Below are 17950 nucleotides of genomic sequence, written 5' to 3' on the forward strand. Positions count from 1 at the left end.
CATTCCTTGGGGTTTAGGCATTGTATGCCCTTTTCAAACGATTATATTCAGAAATATTTGACCAATATTTTATTAACGAATACAAGTTTCTAAAAAATATATTTTTAATAGCAAAAGATTGAAGGCAACCTCATGTCTGTTAGTAGAAAAAGTAATGTTTAATAAAAGATGAAGTCCTATTATAAAAAACTATGGAGACAAAGGTAAATTTGTAGATAAAAGGTATATTTGACATGGAAGGATGGCCATAACATATTGCGTGAAAAAAGCAAATTGAGGAATAAGAGATGCACGTTCCTTTCAGGAAGAATAGGAAAAAACACATGAAGCTGTAAGCAGAGGACAGTCTCTGTTATGAAATGAGACTGTATGACCTTCCTACAGTGAACATGTATTGATTTTGTAATTAAAACTAAGTAAAAACAAATGAATAATGAGAAAAAAAACTTTTAAAAAGTTTTAAATTTCCTCATCTCTTGGAAAACTCGCTGATCAAAAGATAATCCAGGTTTTTATCTGCCCTGAATGAAAATACTGGTGAGTTTGGGGTTGGTGAGGAGTCAAATGCTACGATTTGCTCCGAAACCTCTATCCCACTAAAGACAGCTTTAAGCACCTTGCAGGTTAGTCTCAAATGTTAGTCTTTATTTTTTACCTGAGAAAGAGGCATCGTCAAACATTTCTACTTTATCGTCAAACATTTCTACTTTATCCATTAATCCAAAGACCATTAATGTAATTACCTGGGAAATTCTAATTTAATGAGACGCAAAATCTTCCATTTTAAGCGTTGATGAGGATTAAGGGAATAGCTACCCTTTTCAACAAACAAATCTCAGACTCTCTGAGGCAAAAAAATCTTCATGTATAAGACTCTGAATTTTCTCATCTTTTTGATAAATACTTCCACTACCAAGAAAGAACTCAGGCAGTTGTAAATAAAGTTCGGCCACACCTGAAAAATGCTTTCTCCAGTTGTTCCTATATGCCCAGACTCAAAGGGTTTGGGGTTTGTAAATAAAAGGTGGCCTACTGTAAGGAGGGGCAAGAGTAAACAATCTCAAAGAAATTAATTACACGGTGCATTTAAACTATCCAGGCACCTGCTTTACCTAGAAAAACTGCCTGTTGTTTTCATCACTGGGTCTCAGGAAACTAGGCCCTAGCCACCACCTGGTGACGCTGATAACGCGCAATGTCTCTCAGCTGCAGCAATTAGAAAGGCCGGGCAGTCTCCTTTAAGAAGCTGACTCACGTGGACGCTGTGTTGTGTGCTCTCAGCTGGGAAGGGGGTGGATCTCAGGTCTCTCCACATTGGCTGCGTCTGGAGAGGGGGCAGAGTTAGCCTCTTTGATTGGCTGTCCGAGTCCCGGGCGTTGGGTCAGGGGCGGGGCGAGCTGCAGGGAGATTGCCCTGGGTCTGCGGCTTCTGGGAGGGGCGGGCCGCGACGCAAAGGGGATCGGGAGTGGGGGAGGGTGAGCCAGAGAAGGGGCGGGGCCCAGCGGAAAGGGCAGGGTGCCAGGGAGAGGGCGGGGTCTAGAAATGATGGGCGTTCTGGGCCAACCGGGAGAGCCGACTGTTCGAGGGGCGGGGCTACGCCGGGTGATTGACGCTGAGGCCCAACCAGGGAGAGGCGGGGCCAAGGCCAGGGCCTGACTAAACCTGGAGACTCCGCTGGCTGAGGGGGCTTCATTTCAGCTGAGGACCGAAGAGCCGCTGGCGGCCGTGGATCTTACAGCCGCTCGGGGTGAGTGCGGCGGTCGGGGGCTGGATTCGGGGCCTGAGGGGGGCTGAGGCGCCCCTCCGGGTCAGCGGCTTCGAAACACTCGGGATCGGCCCGGGGAGGCCCAGGCAGGAAGTGCCTTTTCCTCCCCGCGCTCCCTCCGGGGTCCCAGCGCGGCCGACCCCCGCCCCTCTGGGCGGGCTCCGGTGCCGGGGCTGCGGGCTGACGAGCTGGCCTGTTTCCTCTTTGTGAGGCCCAGGCGCGGCGGCCGCCGTCAGCCCGCCCCCGCCGCGCAACCGGGGCAACCGGCGCAACCGCAACGGACGCGACCTCCATCTCGGCGCCCGCGCCCTCCCGCCCCGGCGCAGCCTCTAAGGCCCTGCTCGTCGCGGCCGGGGCTTCCGGCGCCCCTCCGCGGGCAGTTTGGCCAGCGACCCCGTCGCCTGGGCTGCCCCGCCCCCACGGGCCGCGTCCCCGCCGCAGTGTCGGGGGCGCGCCCCGGACTCCGCGCCGCCGCGGTCTCCGCCGGGCCCTGCGCCCACGGCCCCGAGGTGAAGTCCGAACTCGACTCCGAGATGTGCGGCGTTAATAACGCCACGGCGTGGCCTGTCCTTCAAAGGGGCCACATCCCCTTTCGGTTGGCACTGGCCATGAGCGGGGGTCGGCGTTGGCTTTTGTTTGCTGCCCCCCAAAGGCTGGATGCCCGCCACCCTGCCTTCTTGCACCCCAGGAGATCCCCGGGCCGAGGGAGGGGTACGCTTGACGGAGGGCGTGGCGCAACTGCTGGGCGGCCGTCGGGCGGCCGGGGCCGCGGGGCCGCCCGCTCAGCTGTTTCCGGCCCGTGTTTGTTGTGCCGGAGGAGGCCCGGCCGCGCCGCGCTCGGGCCCCGGCCCCTCCCGATTGGCCCGCGGCGTCACGTGCCTGCAATCAGCTGGGGCTAGCCTGGGCCGCGGGGCGTGGGTGGCTGCGGCGGTGCTCACCGGCGCGGGGTGTCGCGCGGCCGCCTGCTGCCCCACGGCGAACAGCATCCTTGCTTTCCTTGTCGGTGGGGCGTATGCGCGCCCTGGTCACCCCTTTATTCTGCACTCGTAGGTAGGACAATGAGTATTCCGGACAGCGGGAGTTGGAAAATTGGAATACTACAAAGATCTGTTTAATCCCGACACCGATTAATCTCCCCTTGCGCGGAGAGTCTGGGAAGGTGTACAGCTCATTTATTTTTAAATTTTTTCTGTTTACAGAGCCCTGTTGGTAATCTGAGGATTTTTATTTCAGATCTCCTTGACAGATGGAAAACCTGAAGTAACCTCAGGCTAACCTTGTGTTTTGGGGAAATTAGACTTGCTGCTGAAGTAACTGGGGGTAATAGGGTATTAGCTAATCTTGCACAATTGCATATGCAGTGTTGCAGCTGTGTTCCAACAAAAGACGAACAAAAATGCATGAAGTGTGTCCAGGGTACATATTTGTGCCAGATGTGAAGCGTCTTGGTGGAATCTTTCCCTAAAAGTTTATTGCATACTCGCGCTATGTTAGGTAAGAAGGAAATTGCAAATAATTTACGATCTTTTCTCTAGAAACGCACAGTTTTTAGTAAAAAGGCATAGGCAAATGAAATTGGGTAACAGTACGCAGTTAAATATTAGTAAGTTATGAAATGACGTTGTAGAAGTTCAAAAATGGGGCAGTGAGAAGAGTGAAGCATCCTAGAGTGGATTGATATTAATTAGACCTAGAAAATGAAGAGGCTTTGGGATGCTATTGGGCAAACAGAGGCCTAGGAGGAAAAAAAGAGGCCCAGAGCCTTTATGGATAGTGAGAAGGTAGAGCTTGTGGAATTTGGCACACAAAGTATTTTCCACATATGCCATTATCTTTCTGGCTTTGTACTGGAATACCAGGTAAAATGTTATGCTCCTTGGAAAGAACCAATGTCTGCCTTTATCACATTCTCACCCAGCTCAGTGCCCAATACAGGCTTACTGTTTGGCTTTTTTTTTTTTCTTTTTTAAGTTTATTTCTGGCAGCCATCTTATCTATAGGAGAGGGTGTTGATGAAATGTGCTTAAGTAAGTTATTTAACTCTATACAGGGACACTAAATTGGATTTTAACATGTAAAATACATGTTGCTGCTTCTAAAATAATCTGGCTGGATCATTGAGGACCTTTCCCTAGACTTAGTTGCCTTTTCTTTTGCTCTATTTAAGTGGTAGGAAAGAAAAAAAGGTTTAGAAAATTAAAAAGGAAGGGAAATAAGGCCAAAATTAAGTCTAAAAACGATATTAAATTAGCTACTACCCTCCAAAAAAACAGTCCATGAGACATGAGGCTAATCCTAAATATTAAGATGTGAAGATAGTCCTACTAAGTATAATCCTGCCCAGATTATCACTTTAGGTTTCATAGTGCCTAAATGGCCATATAAACCAATATCAGTTTCTCTGATAATCCTGTGTAGTAATGTCTTGGTGGTGTAGGAACTGAACCTTAGGTGTGACATGAAACTTGCTACTTGACACCTGAATCAGGAAACCAGAGAGTTAAATTGTACTCCAGTCCATCCAGTTAGAGGCTTTTTTGACTCATGGTATTGCATCACAGCAAATGAGAGATCTTGAATTTGTCTTGCCAAAAACTGTTTTGGGGCGATTACCGACTCAGATTGTTTAGCTGACTCACTGAGTTACATGACTAGTCTTATTTTCTGGAGATGACTGAACAATAAGAATTATAGAAACAGTGAACTTGGAAAACATTTAACAACAACAAAGGCATTATTAGCAGGCAAGAACAAAAATATAAAAGTTACTGTCAAATGAAGATCTGAGGGCTTCCCTGGTGGCGCGCAGTGGTTGAGAGTCCACCTGCCGATGCAGGGGACACAGGTTCGTGCCCCAGTCCGGGAAGATCCCACATGCTGCAGAGCGGCTGGGCCCGTGAGTCATGGCTGCTGAGCCTGCGCGTCCGGAGCCTGTGCTCCGCAACGGGAGAGGCCGCAACAGTGAGAGGCCCGCTTACTGCAAAAAAAAAAAAAAAAAATTGAAGACCTGATTCCACAACCAGAACATCATTTGAAACAGCAAAGTAAACTGGTCAGTTATTGCAAGAGAACAAGAGGAAAGCATAGCTTTCTTGTGTCACTGAAACCTTGGCTTGGTGAACATTTTGTAAAAAAAAAAAAAAAATTGGAAAATTGGTTTTGTGGATCAAACTAAATTTATTATTTTCTCTTGTAGGTTTTCAATAGAACTTCATCACAAATTGGTATGAAATAGTTGATGAGATAACAGTAGAGTTAGATGCTAATTATAGTAATCAGTCCAGCACTGTTAAAAGTCCTTTGAGTTTTGTTCCTTCCCTTTTTGGAGAGGGAAGAGACTGAAAACCAGATATACAAGCTTGCTCCCGCATGTTTCCATTTTAGCCAAACCATTGCAAAACACAGCCTTTCCTGGAAGGGCAGATTCCTTTAACCCTTTCTGCACGAGGCTCCTGCACACTCAGTTCCCTGCAGGAGAGAGTTTTTGTGTCTTGTATTTGCCCACCACCTCCTAGTGCAGTGGAAAAACCCCTCTTACCTGTCCAATGATAGCTAGAGTTGGGTGGAGTGTGTGTTTTGTGGTCTGTGGAAATGCCCTGAGGAAATAATTCTTTTACAAAGGAGAAGTCTATCTGTGGATTGGGTGTTTTCCCACCAGAGGGTTCTTAGAGATGCCTCCCTGGTATTTTTAGGGCTGGGAAGTGTGATTCTTCCTCCTGTGAATTCTACTTGCCAGGGTTGAGTCCCAACTGGATTATTAGTTACAGGGAGGGCAAGTGCCTATTTTAAGACCTAGAATTATGATACTGAGAATTTGAGATGCTTCACAAGGTTTCTAACTTTCCTCCTGCATGTAATTTCTGTCACCTGGTCACTTAGCTTTGCAGTGATTAACAGGAAATGAAGCCAGTTAATATTGTTTGTTTCATATCCTTTCTGAGCCTTGCTTTCTTCATCTGTAATTGGAGGGGGAAGTTCAGGTGGAGAATGTTGAAGAAGATAATCTAATTTTACTAGATTTATCTTTATTTAGCATTTATTGTGTGCCAGGCACTGTTCTCAAAATGTATTATCGCCATTTAATTTTCACAACTCAGAGATGGGTACTGCTGTCACCGTTTTATAGATGAAGAAACTGAGGTGAGGATACCTTACCCAAAGTTTATGCAACTTTTAAGCGGCAGAGCTGAGATTTGAACCCTGAGTTCAAGTATTTGAGCTACATTGTTTAAATCCTAGGGGTGGAGAGAGAAGGAGGCAGCAGCTGGGTATACTATCTATTTTTATAATCTTTGTATTGTTGATCTTCAACATGCTGAATTTACTACAGAAAGTTAAGGACTTTAGTTAGAAAATCCATGAAGAAGAGGGGAGTGGGATTAAATTGATTTTGTTGGATACTCCTGTTGATCCTTAAACCTGAATGCCAATCAAGTTTCCTTTTTTTCTGAGAAAGACTGTCTGCTTTTTAAATGAAAAGCTCTTCTGCTCTCCAAACAGTTTTTTCAGCAAGGGTCAGCACACTTTCTGTCAAGGGCCAGATAGTGAATATTGTGAACTTTGCAGCCCATAAGGTTTAAGTAGCAAATACTCAAATTCTGCCATTGTAGTGAGAGAGCAGCTAAGTATAAACAAATGGGTATGGCTCTGTCCCAATAAAACTTTATTTATGGTCACTGAGATTTGAATTTCATGTAATTTTCATGTCACAAAATATTCTTTCAGTGTTTTTTTCCCAACCATTTTAAAGTGTAAAAAGCATTCTTAGCTTTTGGGTCATATGAAAATAGGTGGTGAGCTGAATTTTGTCTGTAGATCTTCGTTTGCTGACCCCTGCTTTTAAAGAATATATTCAGCAATGAACCAGACTAATGAACAGGATATTTGTTAGTGTGTATGTGTGTGTGGTGTGTATAAATCAGTTCCAGTGGTGAACAAGTGGAATTTGAAATTAACACAGTACCATTTACATTAGCACGCCCGCCCCCGCCAAAGAAATACTTAGGTACAAATCTAACAATGTGTATACGATCTATATGAGGAAAAATACAAAACTCTGATGAATGAAATCAACAAGAACCAAATGAATGGAGAGAGATTCCGTGTTCATGGATAGGAATACTCAATGTTGTCAAGATGTCATTTCTTCTCAACTTGTTCTGTAGATTCAATGCAGTCTCAGTCAAAATTCGAACAAGTTACTTTGTGAATATTAACAAATTTTTTCTAAAGTTTCTATAAAGAGGCAAAAGACCCAGAATAGCCAACACAGTATTGAAGGAGGAGAATAAAGTCAGAAGACTGACACTACCCAACTTCAAGACTTAATATATATCTACAGTAATCAAGACAGTATGGTATTGGTGAAAGAATAGACAAATAGATCAGTGGACTAGAATAGAGAGCCCAGAAATAGGTCCACATAAATGTGGTCAACTGATCTTTAACAGAGGACCAAAGGCAGTACAGTGGAGCAAAGATAACCTTAAATGTGCTGGAACAACTGGACATTCACATGCAAAAAAGTGAATCTAGACACAGACCTTACACCCCCACTCACAAAAATTAACTCAAAAGTGGATCACAGACCTAAATGTAAAATGCAAAACTATAGAACTCTTAGAAGATAATATAGGAGAAAACCTAGATGACCTTGAGAATGGCAATGACTTTTTAAATACAACACCAAAGGCATGACCCATGAAAATAGATAATTGACAAGCTGGACTTCATTAATATGAAAAAGTCTGCTCTGTGGAAGGCAATGTTAAGAGAATGAAAAGACAAGCCACAGACTGAAAGAAATATTTGCAAAAGACATATCTGATAAAGGACTGTTACCCAAAATATACAAAGGACTCTTAAAACTCAACAGTAACAAAACAACCCAATTAAAAACTGGGCCAAGGGCTTCCCTGGTGGCGCAGTGGTTGAGAGTCTGCCTGCCGATGCAGGGGACACGGGTTTGTGCCCTGGTCCGGGAAGATCCCACATGCCGAGGAGCGGCTGGGCCCGTGAGCCATGGCCGCTGAGCCTGCGTGTCTGGAGCCTGTGCTCCGCAACGGGAGAGGCCACAACAGTGAGAGGCCCATGTACAGCAAAAAAAAAAAAAAAAAAAAAAAAAAAAAAAAAACTGCGCCAAGGACCTTAACAGATGCTTCACCAAAGAACATACACAGATGGCAAATAGCACATGAAAAGATGCTCCACATCATATGTCATCAGGGAAATGTAAGTTAAAACAGTGGGATGCCACTACACACCTATTAGAATGGCCAAAATCCAGAATACTGACGCCACAAAATGCTGGTGAGGTTGTAGAGCTCATTCATTCCTAGTGGGAATGCAAAATGGTACAGCCACTTTGGAAGACAGTGTGGTGGTTTCTTAAAAAACTAAACGTACCATATAATCCAGCAGTGACACTCTTCGACGTTTACCCAATGGAAAACTTATGTCCACACAAAAACCTGCATGGGGATATATATAGCAGCTTTAGTCAATAATTGTCAAAACTTTGAAGCAACCATAGTGTCCTTCAGTAGGTGAATGGATAAATACACTGGTACATCCAGACAGTTGAATAGTATTCAACACTGAAAAGAAATGAGCCATGAAGCCATGGAAAGACTTGGAGGAACCTTAAGTACATATTGGTAAGAAAAAGAAGCCAATCTGGAAAGACTATATACTGTATGATTCCAACTGTATGACATTCTGGAAAAGGAAGAACTATGGAGAGGTAAGAAGATCAGGGGTTGGTGGTAGAGGGAGGGATGAATAGAGCCCAGAGAATTTTTAAAACAGTGATAACATAATGATGGATATATGTCATTATACATTTGTTTAAACCCATAAGATGTACAACACTGAGAGTGATCCCTAAAAAACTATGGACTTTGGGTGGTTATGATGTGTCATTATAGGTTCATTAGTTGTCACAAATGTACCACTCTGGTGAAGGATGTTGATAATGAGGGAGGGTATGCATTTGTTGGGGCAGGGAGCATGTGGAAAATCTCTGCCTTATCTTACTGCTGTGGACCTAAAACTGCTCTAAAAAACTAAATCAAAAAACCTTTTTTTAGAAAATTGTTTTATTGACCTGGAAATTATATAGTCCATAATGTCTTAATTTTTAAAATAATACATTCCTGGAGACTGTCTTTCATGGATTTCTGAAAGAGAAAAACTATTTTTTCTCTTAGATTCTATAAATCCTATAAATTTAAAAAACTGTAAAAAGGTAAAGGTCTTAATGTATTGCTTCACTGGAGTCTCCTATTAAAATAGAAATTGAAAATTCTAGGTAGCTAAATGCTATTTATTGAAGAGGGAGGAAATTGAAATCAATTACTAAAATATCAACATATCATGTGTGATTTTCACTTATATTTTCAACCTGACACCTCACTGTTTACAGTAATTTCAAATGAACTGATGTTAGGCTTCCAGTTAAACACTCAAATTTGATAATTTTCTTACTTCCACCTTTTAAGGTTTTAATAACCTACAGCAAAGAAAATCTAGTACCCAAGAGACCTTATTTATTAAATTATTTGGGGAATGGCACTTATAAAAATTAAGATTATTAGATTCTTTTTTGCTTGAAATGCTAAAAAGGAAGAGAGCATCTTAAAGCTTTAATTAATGATGAGTTTGGTGCTAATTTTGGTTATAAACTTGAACTTCAACACTGATACCATAACACACATTTTATTACTTAGGGACACAGTAAGTGCCCCCAGAATCAATACAGAGAACATTAGTCATCTGTGAAAGCAATTCATTCTTAAAATATTTTAGAGATATGTGACTGAAGATATTTGGTACTCTTCTAAATCCAAGCAAGGTGATTAGCATATCTGGGAAATAATTTAGATGTAAAAACAGTCAGAAGGTAGATCATTGGTTGCCTGTGGCTGGAGATTGACTGAAGAAGGGTTTGTGGGGATTTGGGGGAGGTGATGGAAATATTCTAAAGCTAAAGGGTTTGTGGTGATGGTAGCACAACTTTGTAAATTTACTAAAAGTCATTCATTTGTACACTTACAATGGCCAAATTTTATGTTATGTACATTATTCCTTTAAGAAAATTGTTTTTAAAGAATCAGCTATATTCTATCCTGTCAGATAAAAAGTTTCAAAGTTTGTAGAGGAGTGGTCTGTATAAGCTCTTAGAAAGGGGTGGCTGAAGTCCATGTCTTTTGTAAGTAAGGCTGAAGTACCTTTTGTAGCACTATCTAATTTAGCATAAATGTAGTGGCACCTGTGAATGTATATTGCATTTACTAATGCACACTCCCTGACCACAAGAGGTTTATCTAGAAGTGATGAGAATTTGAACTAAGACATTGATGAGGGAGGGGGAGGAAAGACCTCGAAAAGCGATCGCGGAGGTATTGTCAATTTTGCAGTTTCTTAAAGAAGTTGCCAGGGTTTCTAGTTTAGGAGAGTGATTGGAGTTGCCATCAACAAAGTTAGGGAATATAGCAGGTTCAGCATGGAGACAGGAGGGGTGCATGATAAATCTGAGGGAGAAGGACTGAATCTGGCTGTCTCTTCTGGTCACTAGAGAGTAAGTGGGGTGAAAAGAACTGGAGCAGAATTTAGTTCACATCCCAGTTTGGGTGGTTTCATAAAGTCACAGTCTTTATTTCTTCCTCTGCAAAATTAGGATAATATCTACTTTAGAAATTGTCAAGATTAAATGTGATATGTAAAGTACCAAATGCAGTGTCCCATATTATTAAGTCTAAGAGAGAGTTCAATATATTGTCCAGGTCCAGAGAAACCTGATTCAGGTGTTATGTTTTAGCTTTTTAATGACCTTCCCCCTTCTGTAATGAAGTGGCAGTCTGCTTGACGTCAGTCCTCCCGAATGTGCGCAGGGGAAGTGAGCACTAGGTTGCACTCCTAGCCCAGCGAAGCTAAAGCCTAACACCTGGGACCCAATGGCCTGCGAAGGTTTTTCTATGTCCCAGAGACCTTCAACAGCAAGTGGTGTTTTGCTTGCTTCTGCTGGATTCCATGGCATTCAGGCTTCTCTCTTTTGGCAAATTAGAACTACATTTTACAGTTTTATATACATATATAGAACTCTCCAAATGGCAACTGCAACTGGGAATAGTGATTCTGTACAGATATTTTTAGTCTTGGTAATGAATCATGTAACTGAATCCAGTAAAAAATAGCTGGGTAAAAGTTAAAAATAGTCTGAATTTGAAGCAGGGAAGAGAAGGCATGTTAAATCTATTTACCCCATTTAGAAATAGTTTGCATGTATCCAGTAGCAAGCAGATGGCCACAGTTAATGTTGTAATACTGAACCAAAGATAGAGATGTAGGTAGAAGGTATCGGGAGAGTTCATTTTGAAGTTCTGAACATTTTCCTCAATAGTATTGTATCTGTCACAGTCAATTCAAAAATATATAGTTATTCTTGCATTATGGTTGAAATAACTTACAAGATGAATATTGTATTTAAAAGTTTGAAGGAAAATTGGCTTGAAAGTAACAGTTCCCAGAAGCCCAAGCTGGAGGCTAAATTACTGCACAAATACTAGTTTTCAGAGAAATATAGATTCTGAGGACTATGTCTTCAGAGGTGAGACTATAAAACCCTGCTGTTGATTCCTTTCTCTAAATGACCGGTATTAAGAAAGATGACCAAAATCAACTACTCACAGGGTCGTTGAATGCTTAATTTATATCAAGAGTCATAAACTCAAATGTCTTAACAGGTGAAGTAATTTTGTGGCACAGAATGGACACAAAGCAAATGAAATGGCCTAGCTGGGGGAGTCGCAGCCACCACTCACCTCTAGCCAGTTGTTGCCCTATGAGAATATATGCCCTGTGTTGCCAGCTCTCCCCATTGTTTTTTGTTTTTTTTAAAGGCCCAATACAGGCTCTTAATGAAATCTCTCAAATTTTAAGTGATTCTCAGCGGTTTTTTATTAAAAGTAAAAAACTGTGCTCCAGATTAAACATGTCCACTAGTGTTTTGTGAGGGAAGGGTTGTTTTGTTCACTGCTGTATCCCTCTGCCACCAAATGAACTCAGCCAGCAGGCCTTAGATTTGCAGCCTTTGACCTTTGCATAACAAATAATGTGTTCTTAGGCATCTGGGAAAAGTAATGCTATCCTAGAGACTGAAACAATAGACAGCAAGTCTTACCTTCTGTTGTCGTTTTGCAGAAATACAATCAGAAAGCTAAATGTCATTTCATAAGTCTTGTGTTTTTACCCAGGATTTACTCATTGACACTTTTGTTAGTGCACTGGCTTTCCTTTTACAAGCTATACATTATAATTATAGTCACTATTTGTTTTTCATTCTTTATTAAACTCCCGTATCATAATGTGTAATGGGAGTCATAATTATCTTTGTGATAATGACATTTCTGATGACATTAGAACTGCCTAATGGCTGAGGAAGTTGACAGATGTTAGAAGGAATGGAATTTTTAATTTGTAATGGAATTTCCCCAAGTTTAAGATGACAGTGGATTACACATGGCTTCTAGATTTTACTTTTCCATAGTGGTAGCTGTGTTAGCTCTGCGTGCCATTTTAAAGACATATAATGTTAAATATTTAAAACATAGGAGCTGATCACGCAGGAATAAATGCTTTTTAAAATGAAAAGCTATAGTGTATTCTTGACTATGTCTAGATCTTAAAAATACTGTTTTAGGGGATTAATTGCAGTGAATTTAAGAAGTTGCATATATTAACTCTCCTAAGTTTTAAAATATTGGAGTGTGATTATCCTTGTTTCAGAAGTTGGATTCAGAGATTTTTTGCAATGTTTCAGAACTTCTGTGATTTGTTGAATTGGAAGGATTTCTTAAAAATAGTAAGCTATATAACGACGGCTCATCTTTCCCTTCTTCTCTGTTCTTGTTTTCCTAGCCTTATGCCAGCCTAGACCATCTTGTGTGTCCTCTTCTTGTGTTAGAGTAATGGAAAAATTTTGGCTTTGACTTGGGTGAGCCATATTCCCGTCACGATTTTCTGTACTTGAAAGCTGTGTAACCTTTGACCAGTTAGTAACCTTGGGTAATCTTTGAAATGGGGGCGATAACTTCACAGAGTTGTCGTGATGATTTTGAAATAAGTAAAGCATCCTAGTACAGTGCTCCACAGACTCAAACTTAACTACTGTTAGTGCCATCACCCCTTCGTGGTTGTTGACGCACCTGATGACCAGAGAGCCAGGCCCCCCATGCTCTCGAACCAGACTACCCTCTTGTTTTCTGATCGCCCCTTTTTCTACTCTTATCTGATCATCCCACTCTCATCCCACAAGTCTTTTCTCAAATTACACATACTCAGAATGTATACTTAACCCTGTGCTAAACCTCTTTTCTCACCTCTCTGCTTGTGCTTCTCATCATTCAGTTTGATATTCCACTGTCTTCCTGTTTTTTTCATACCGATCAAAAGAGAAGTGATACCATTCTTTGGCTTTCCTAAGCATGTTTACTTCCTTGACTTACTGCTTCTAAAATGTTCTTAGTTTGGGTATGCCTATTTGTTTCCTCAGTGTGTGAACTTCGGATCCTTTTGTTCAGAGTCAGCTATTTCACGTATTAAGTACTATAAAGAGATCACATGTGTATATAAATGGTGCTCTATGACACCACCAAGTAGGTACTAACAAATTTTTTCAAAAAATCATAATGTGTTTCTTGTCCTTTTCCATTTGCTCCTAGGTTTTTAGAACTTCAGCTATAAAAATGGGCAGGATTTTCCTTGATCATATTGGTGGTACCCGTCTGTTTTCCTGTGCAAACTGCGATACGATCCTGACCAACCGCTCAGAACTCATCTCCACTCGATTCACAGGCGCCACTGGCAGAGCATTTCTTTTTAACAAGGTTGGTGGGGAAAACCAGTTTCATTTCCTAAGTGGGTTCAGTGGATATATTTGATAGCAGTACCAGAATACCCCTCAGAGCATGGAGATGCCAGGAAGAGTCAGAATGAGAGCTGTGCTCTATAGAACTGATTGTTGAGAGTTTAAAGATTGTATTATAATAAGAAGGGTGGTCTCCGTTGCTTCAGAAGACATTCAGTGTAAGAATTTGGTAGTTACTTCACAGACTATTGAAGGGGCCAAGATACCCCCATATCACGGATTTATCCTTATAGAGAGGTAGCTGCATTAAGCTGTCATAGTTTGACAGTGCAAGTGAATAAGGATCATCTAACCAACTTCCCTTGCTTTAACTTATGCCTACCCACTCATCCTTCTGATTATGATTTGGCTAAGAGGTTTGCTAACAGGAAGAGCGCTTCCTGACTTACACATTAGTGTATAGTCTGCCTCCTTCTCTAATTTCTGGCTGGCTTTGAAATTGGTTGATGTGATTCTGCCTCCTGGAATCTAATGTGTACCAGCAAACTTGAATTTCCAAATACTTTACGCTAAGGAACAGACCTAGTCCAAGGTCCTGTTCTTAGAAGTTCAACTTAAACCTCTCCAGTGGACACTCCCCTGTTCCACTTAGAAATAAGTTTTTTCTCTCAAAGAATTGATAGCATATATACCCCTTGCTCTTTATTTCGGTATAGAGCAGGGATTGGCACACCATGGCAGGCCAGCTGCCTGTTTTTGTAAGTACAGTTTAATGAAGCACAACCATATTTATTCTTCTATGTATTATCTATGGTTGCTTTTGTGCTACAACAGCAGAGCTAAATAGCTATAACAAAGACTATATAGCCGTCAAAGCCAAAAATATTTACTATCGGGTTCTTTACAGAAAAGTAAAGTGTAGAAGATTATTGGGTGTTAAGAATCATTGGAAATTCTTCACAGATTCTCTGAACCCACTTGAAAACTATGTATTGCAATCTACCCCAGTCTCTTTATAGATAAAATGTAATTTCAGAAACAAATCTGCCAAATTTCTTTTTATGGGGTACCTGTTGCGTACTAGGTTCTTTTGCATTGGTAGCCATAGTTGTACTCATCATTGAGTGGTGAATTATAACAGTTGGACCCAGACCTACGTTTTATGACTCCAAGTTAAGGACTCTTCACTATAACACAGAAGTGTAACTAACGTGTATAATAGTGTGACTTAGACTAATACAATAATGCATGATTACATTAGATGTCCAGTTGAGTACAGATGCTTACCTGTCCCAGCAGTTTGTAAAAATAGCTCTTGGGAAGTGTATTGCAGGTTTGACTAAAGTAACAACTGCTATTCGTTTTTCTGAAGTTGCTGTTCTTGCACCAACAAAAATATTGTGTACCATTTTTGGCAGATAACTTACATGGCTTTGCAATTTTGTTTTCACATGTTTCTTAGGTAGTTAACCTGCAGTACAGTGAAGTTCAAGACCGGGTCATGCTCACTGGCCGCCACATGGTTCGAGATGTGAGCTGCAAAAACTGCAATAGCAAACTGGGATGGATCTATGAGTTTGCCACTGAAGACAGCCAGCGTTATAAGGAAGGCCGTGTGATCCTAGAACGTGCGCTAGTTCGAGAAAGTGAGGGCTTTGAGGAGCATGTACCATCTGATAACTCTTGAAGAAAAAGAGATAAATCCATCTTTTTCCCAGGTCTTCTTCACTGAAAACAAAAATCTACTTACATACACTGTCACCTTAGCATCAGAGTCGGATTCATGAACTGTGGAACAAGAGGTTGTGAGAATCTATGATGGAACCTTTCTTTCCTTCTTTCTTTTTTTTTTTTTTTAAATTTTCTATTTTCCATCCAACAGCAGTGTGTAGAGAGAACATTATGCGGATGCCGTTAATTTTTTTTTCCCCTATGTTTACATCTTGAGGCAGAATAGTCTATCTGCAGCTACATGGTGGGCTATGTGAGGAAAAATATCTGGACCATTAGAGTGAAAAAGTGTTTTATGTAAATTTTGAAAGGAAAATGTGTCAAGAGCATGGTTCTTAAATTTATTTGGGCTTCATTTTAAAACTTTTTTTTAAACCCAGTTATTTCACTTGATTTGCTAGCTTCAGAGAAGAGATCCGAATTTGTGACCAGCGCTAAAGGTTCAGTGTTAGTATGGCTTGTGCTGGCCATTGTGCCATATTCTTGTTGGAGATGAACCGTAGCATCAGAGCCCATTCTTCCTTGTCAGTCTTGACCCAAAGATGTCACCATTCCTAGTTACTTGTCACCACATAATTGGTGTTGATTGGAAACTTTTCCTGATATGGGGCAGAACTGCTTGGTTGTCTTTTCCATGTAACTTAAGCATAGTAATATAAATAAAGTAATAGTTGGATGTTTTTGGTCCTGTGTTGCTTTTAAAATCACCTTTTAAAAGAGCAGAGTATTTGATAAGTAATTTTCATAGTAGTGTTTCTTTTCATCTCTTAAGCTAAATTGTGTGTAAGATTCTACTTTGTTTAAATTAAAGCATACTGTTTAAATCCACAGTATTGCATTTAGAAAACAGTTGAACAGAATGTCAGTGTGCATTCATGCAGAAAGCATTTCATCTGCATCTGTTTTAAAAGGAGGGAAGTGAAGCAGCCTATCTAAAACTACTGCTTTGCAAAGTGTTTCAACCTATCCTCCTCAGTTTTGCATTGATTTTGACAAGTCTGTGGAGCCTGATAGTTACATCAAAGGACTAGATCTTCTAGCATTATTTTCTCAGATCTTCCCTCAGAAGTTTAGCTGTTGAAATTGAAATTCTCCTTGGCCCCTTCAAATAGAAAGGGATCAAATTTGACTCAGGGGGTTATTTTAGCCCAAAATTTACAACATTATGAAGTATTAAAATGTAAATGTTTCTCTATCCAAACTATTTCTAGATATTCGAGTATTTCTGGTGGAATAAATGGCGTTAAAATTGGCTAAATGAATGAATGGATGTTTGCTCAATTTCTAGGTCTTTGTCTAGAGATGAAATTTGCCTCAAATTAGTTAGCAAAATCTTTCTGTTATTGATACTAGATGTGATTTCTGAGTACAGTTAGGATTAAGTTTCTCTTATTTGCCTTTGGGCTCTTGGTTAGAGGCATAGGCCTCTGATTTGGTAGGTGTATAATATTGCATTTGAGATATGTGGACACAAATTCTTCTCTTTCCTTCACCATGGACTAAATCTCCATGCATTAAGACACAACACTGATTCCCATTCATTTCCATACCAGCCTTTGATTATATGCAGATTCCTAGTAGCATGCCTTACCTATAGCACTATGTGCATTTGCTGTCACAATAAAGTATATTTTGTCTTGCATTGGTGCAAAACTGCTACTTATTTTCCACTATCCTTGTCTAGTAATCATCTTAGTTTTTATCTATAAACACATACATCTTACCTTTGAGTAGCTATAGCTTTTTCAGTTGGCAGTGATAAAGTGACATTCTGGTTTAGGTAACTCTACCTAATTTCCACATGGAGATACTGAATTTACAAATATTAACTTCTCTGAGATGACTTTTGCCTCAGACACTGACACCTATAATTCAGTATATATGAACAAATAAAATGTCAAAGCACTAGGTTAACTTTTAGGTGGCTGCACCAGGTACCATAGCAGCAAGTTCCTCTACACCCTTCCTTTTAAAAACTTCCATTTGCAAAAAAACAAAAACAAATAGCAATATGGAGGATCCAGTCAGATTGGATTGTTTACAGAAAAGCAAACACACTGTGCACTTGAGATGGGAAACCACTAGTGGGAATGATTTTGCTGTGGGAAGGAAAAGTTAACCAAATACAGGTGAATATACTGTATAATGAGTGGCTTACTGAAATGTGTACAGAGACTGTCCTAAAGTGAATATTCTGAGTTAAATATCTGTTAGTAATTATGTAATGATTTAAGTTACAATTGTGAGTGGCTACTTTGGGATTGGAGGAGAAAAATAGCAATACCATAACTGTTTTCTATTTTCAGTTTTCAATACCTATTCATAAAAGTTATATATGGGGTGTTTAAATGTAGAGTCTGGGCCCTAGCCCAGGCCTAAATCAGTCCACAGGTAATTTTTTTTTTTTTTTGCGGTACGCGGGCCTCTCACTGTTGGGGCCTCTCCCGTTGCGGAGTACAGGCTCCAGACGCGGAGGCTCAGCAGCCATGGCTCACGGGCCTAGCCGCTCCGTGGCATGTGGGATCTTCCCGGACCGGGGCTTGAACCCGTGACCCCTGCATTGGCAGGCGGACCCTCAACCTCTGCGC

The 17950-nt window shown here is 41.0% G+C and overlaps 1 protein-coding gene across 2 annotated transcripts; it reads left to right on the plus strand.

Moving 5' to 3' along the window:
- Window positions 1-498: 498 nt before the first annotated feature.
- YPEL5 (yippee like 5) lies at window positions 499-17004 on the plus strand. Of its 2 annotated transcripts, none has more exons than XM_082851361.1 (3): window positions 499-537; window positions 13486-13650; window positions 15094-17004. In XM_082851361.1, the coding sequence occupies exons 1-3, from the start codon at window positions 526-528 to the stop codon at window positions 15316-15318; spliced, it is 402 nt and encodes a 133-aa protein (XP_082707487.1). In that variant the 5' UTR covers window positions 499-525; the 3' UTR covers window positions 15319-17004. The 2 variants fall into 2 exon arrangements, with proteins under 2 accessions (XP_082707487.1, XP_082707488.1); XM_082851362.1 differs by lacking the exon at window positions 499-537 and adding an exon at window positions 1633-1747.
- Window positions 17005-17950: the final 946 nt, after the last annotated feature.

The sequence above is a fragment of the Leucopleurus acutus genome, assembly GCF_964270905.1.
Source record: "Leucopleurus acutus genome assembly, chromosome: 12".
Lineage (NCBI taxonomy): Eukaryota > Metazoa > Chordata > Mammalia > Artiodactyla > Delphinidae > Leucopleurus > Leucopleurus acutus.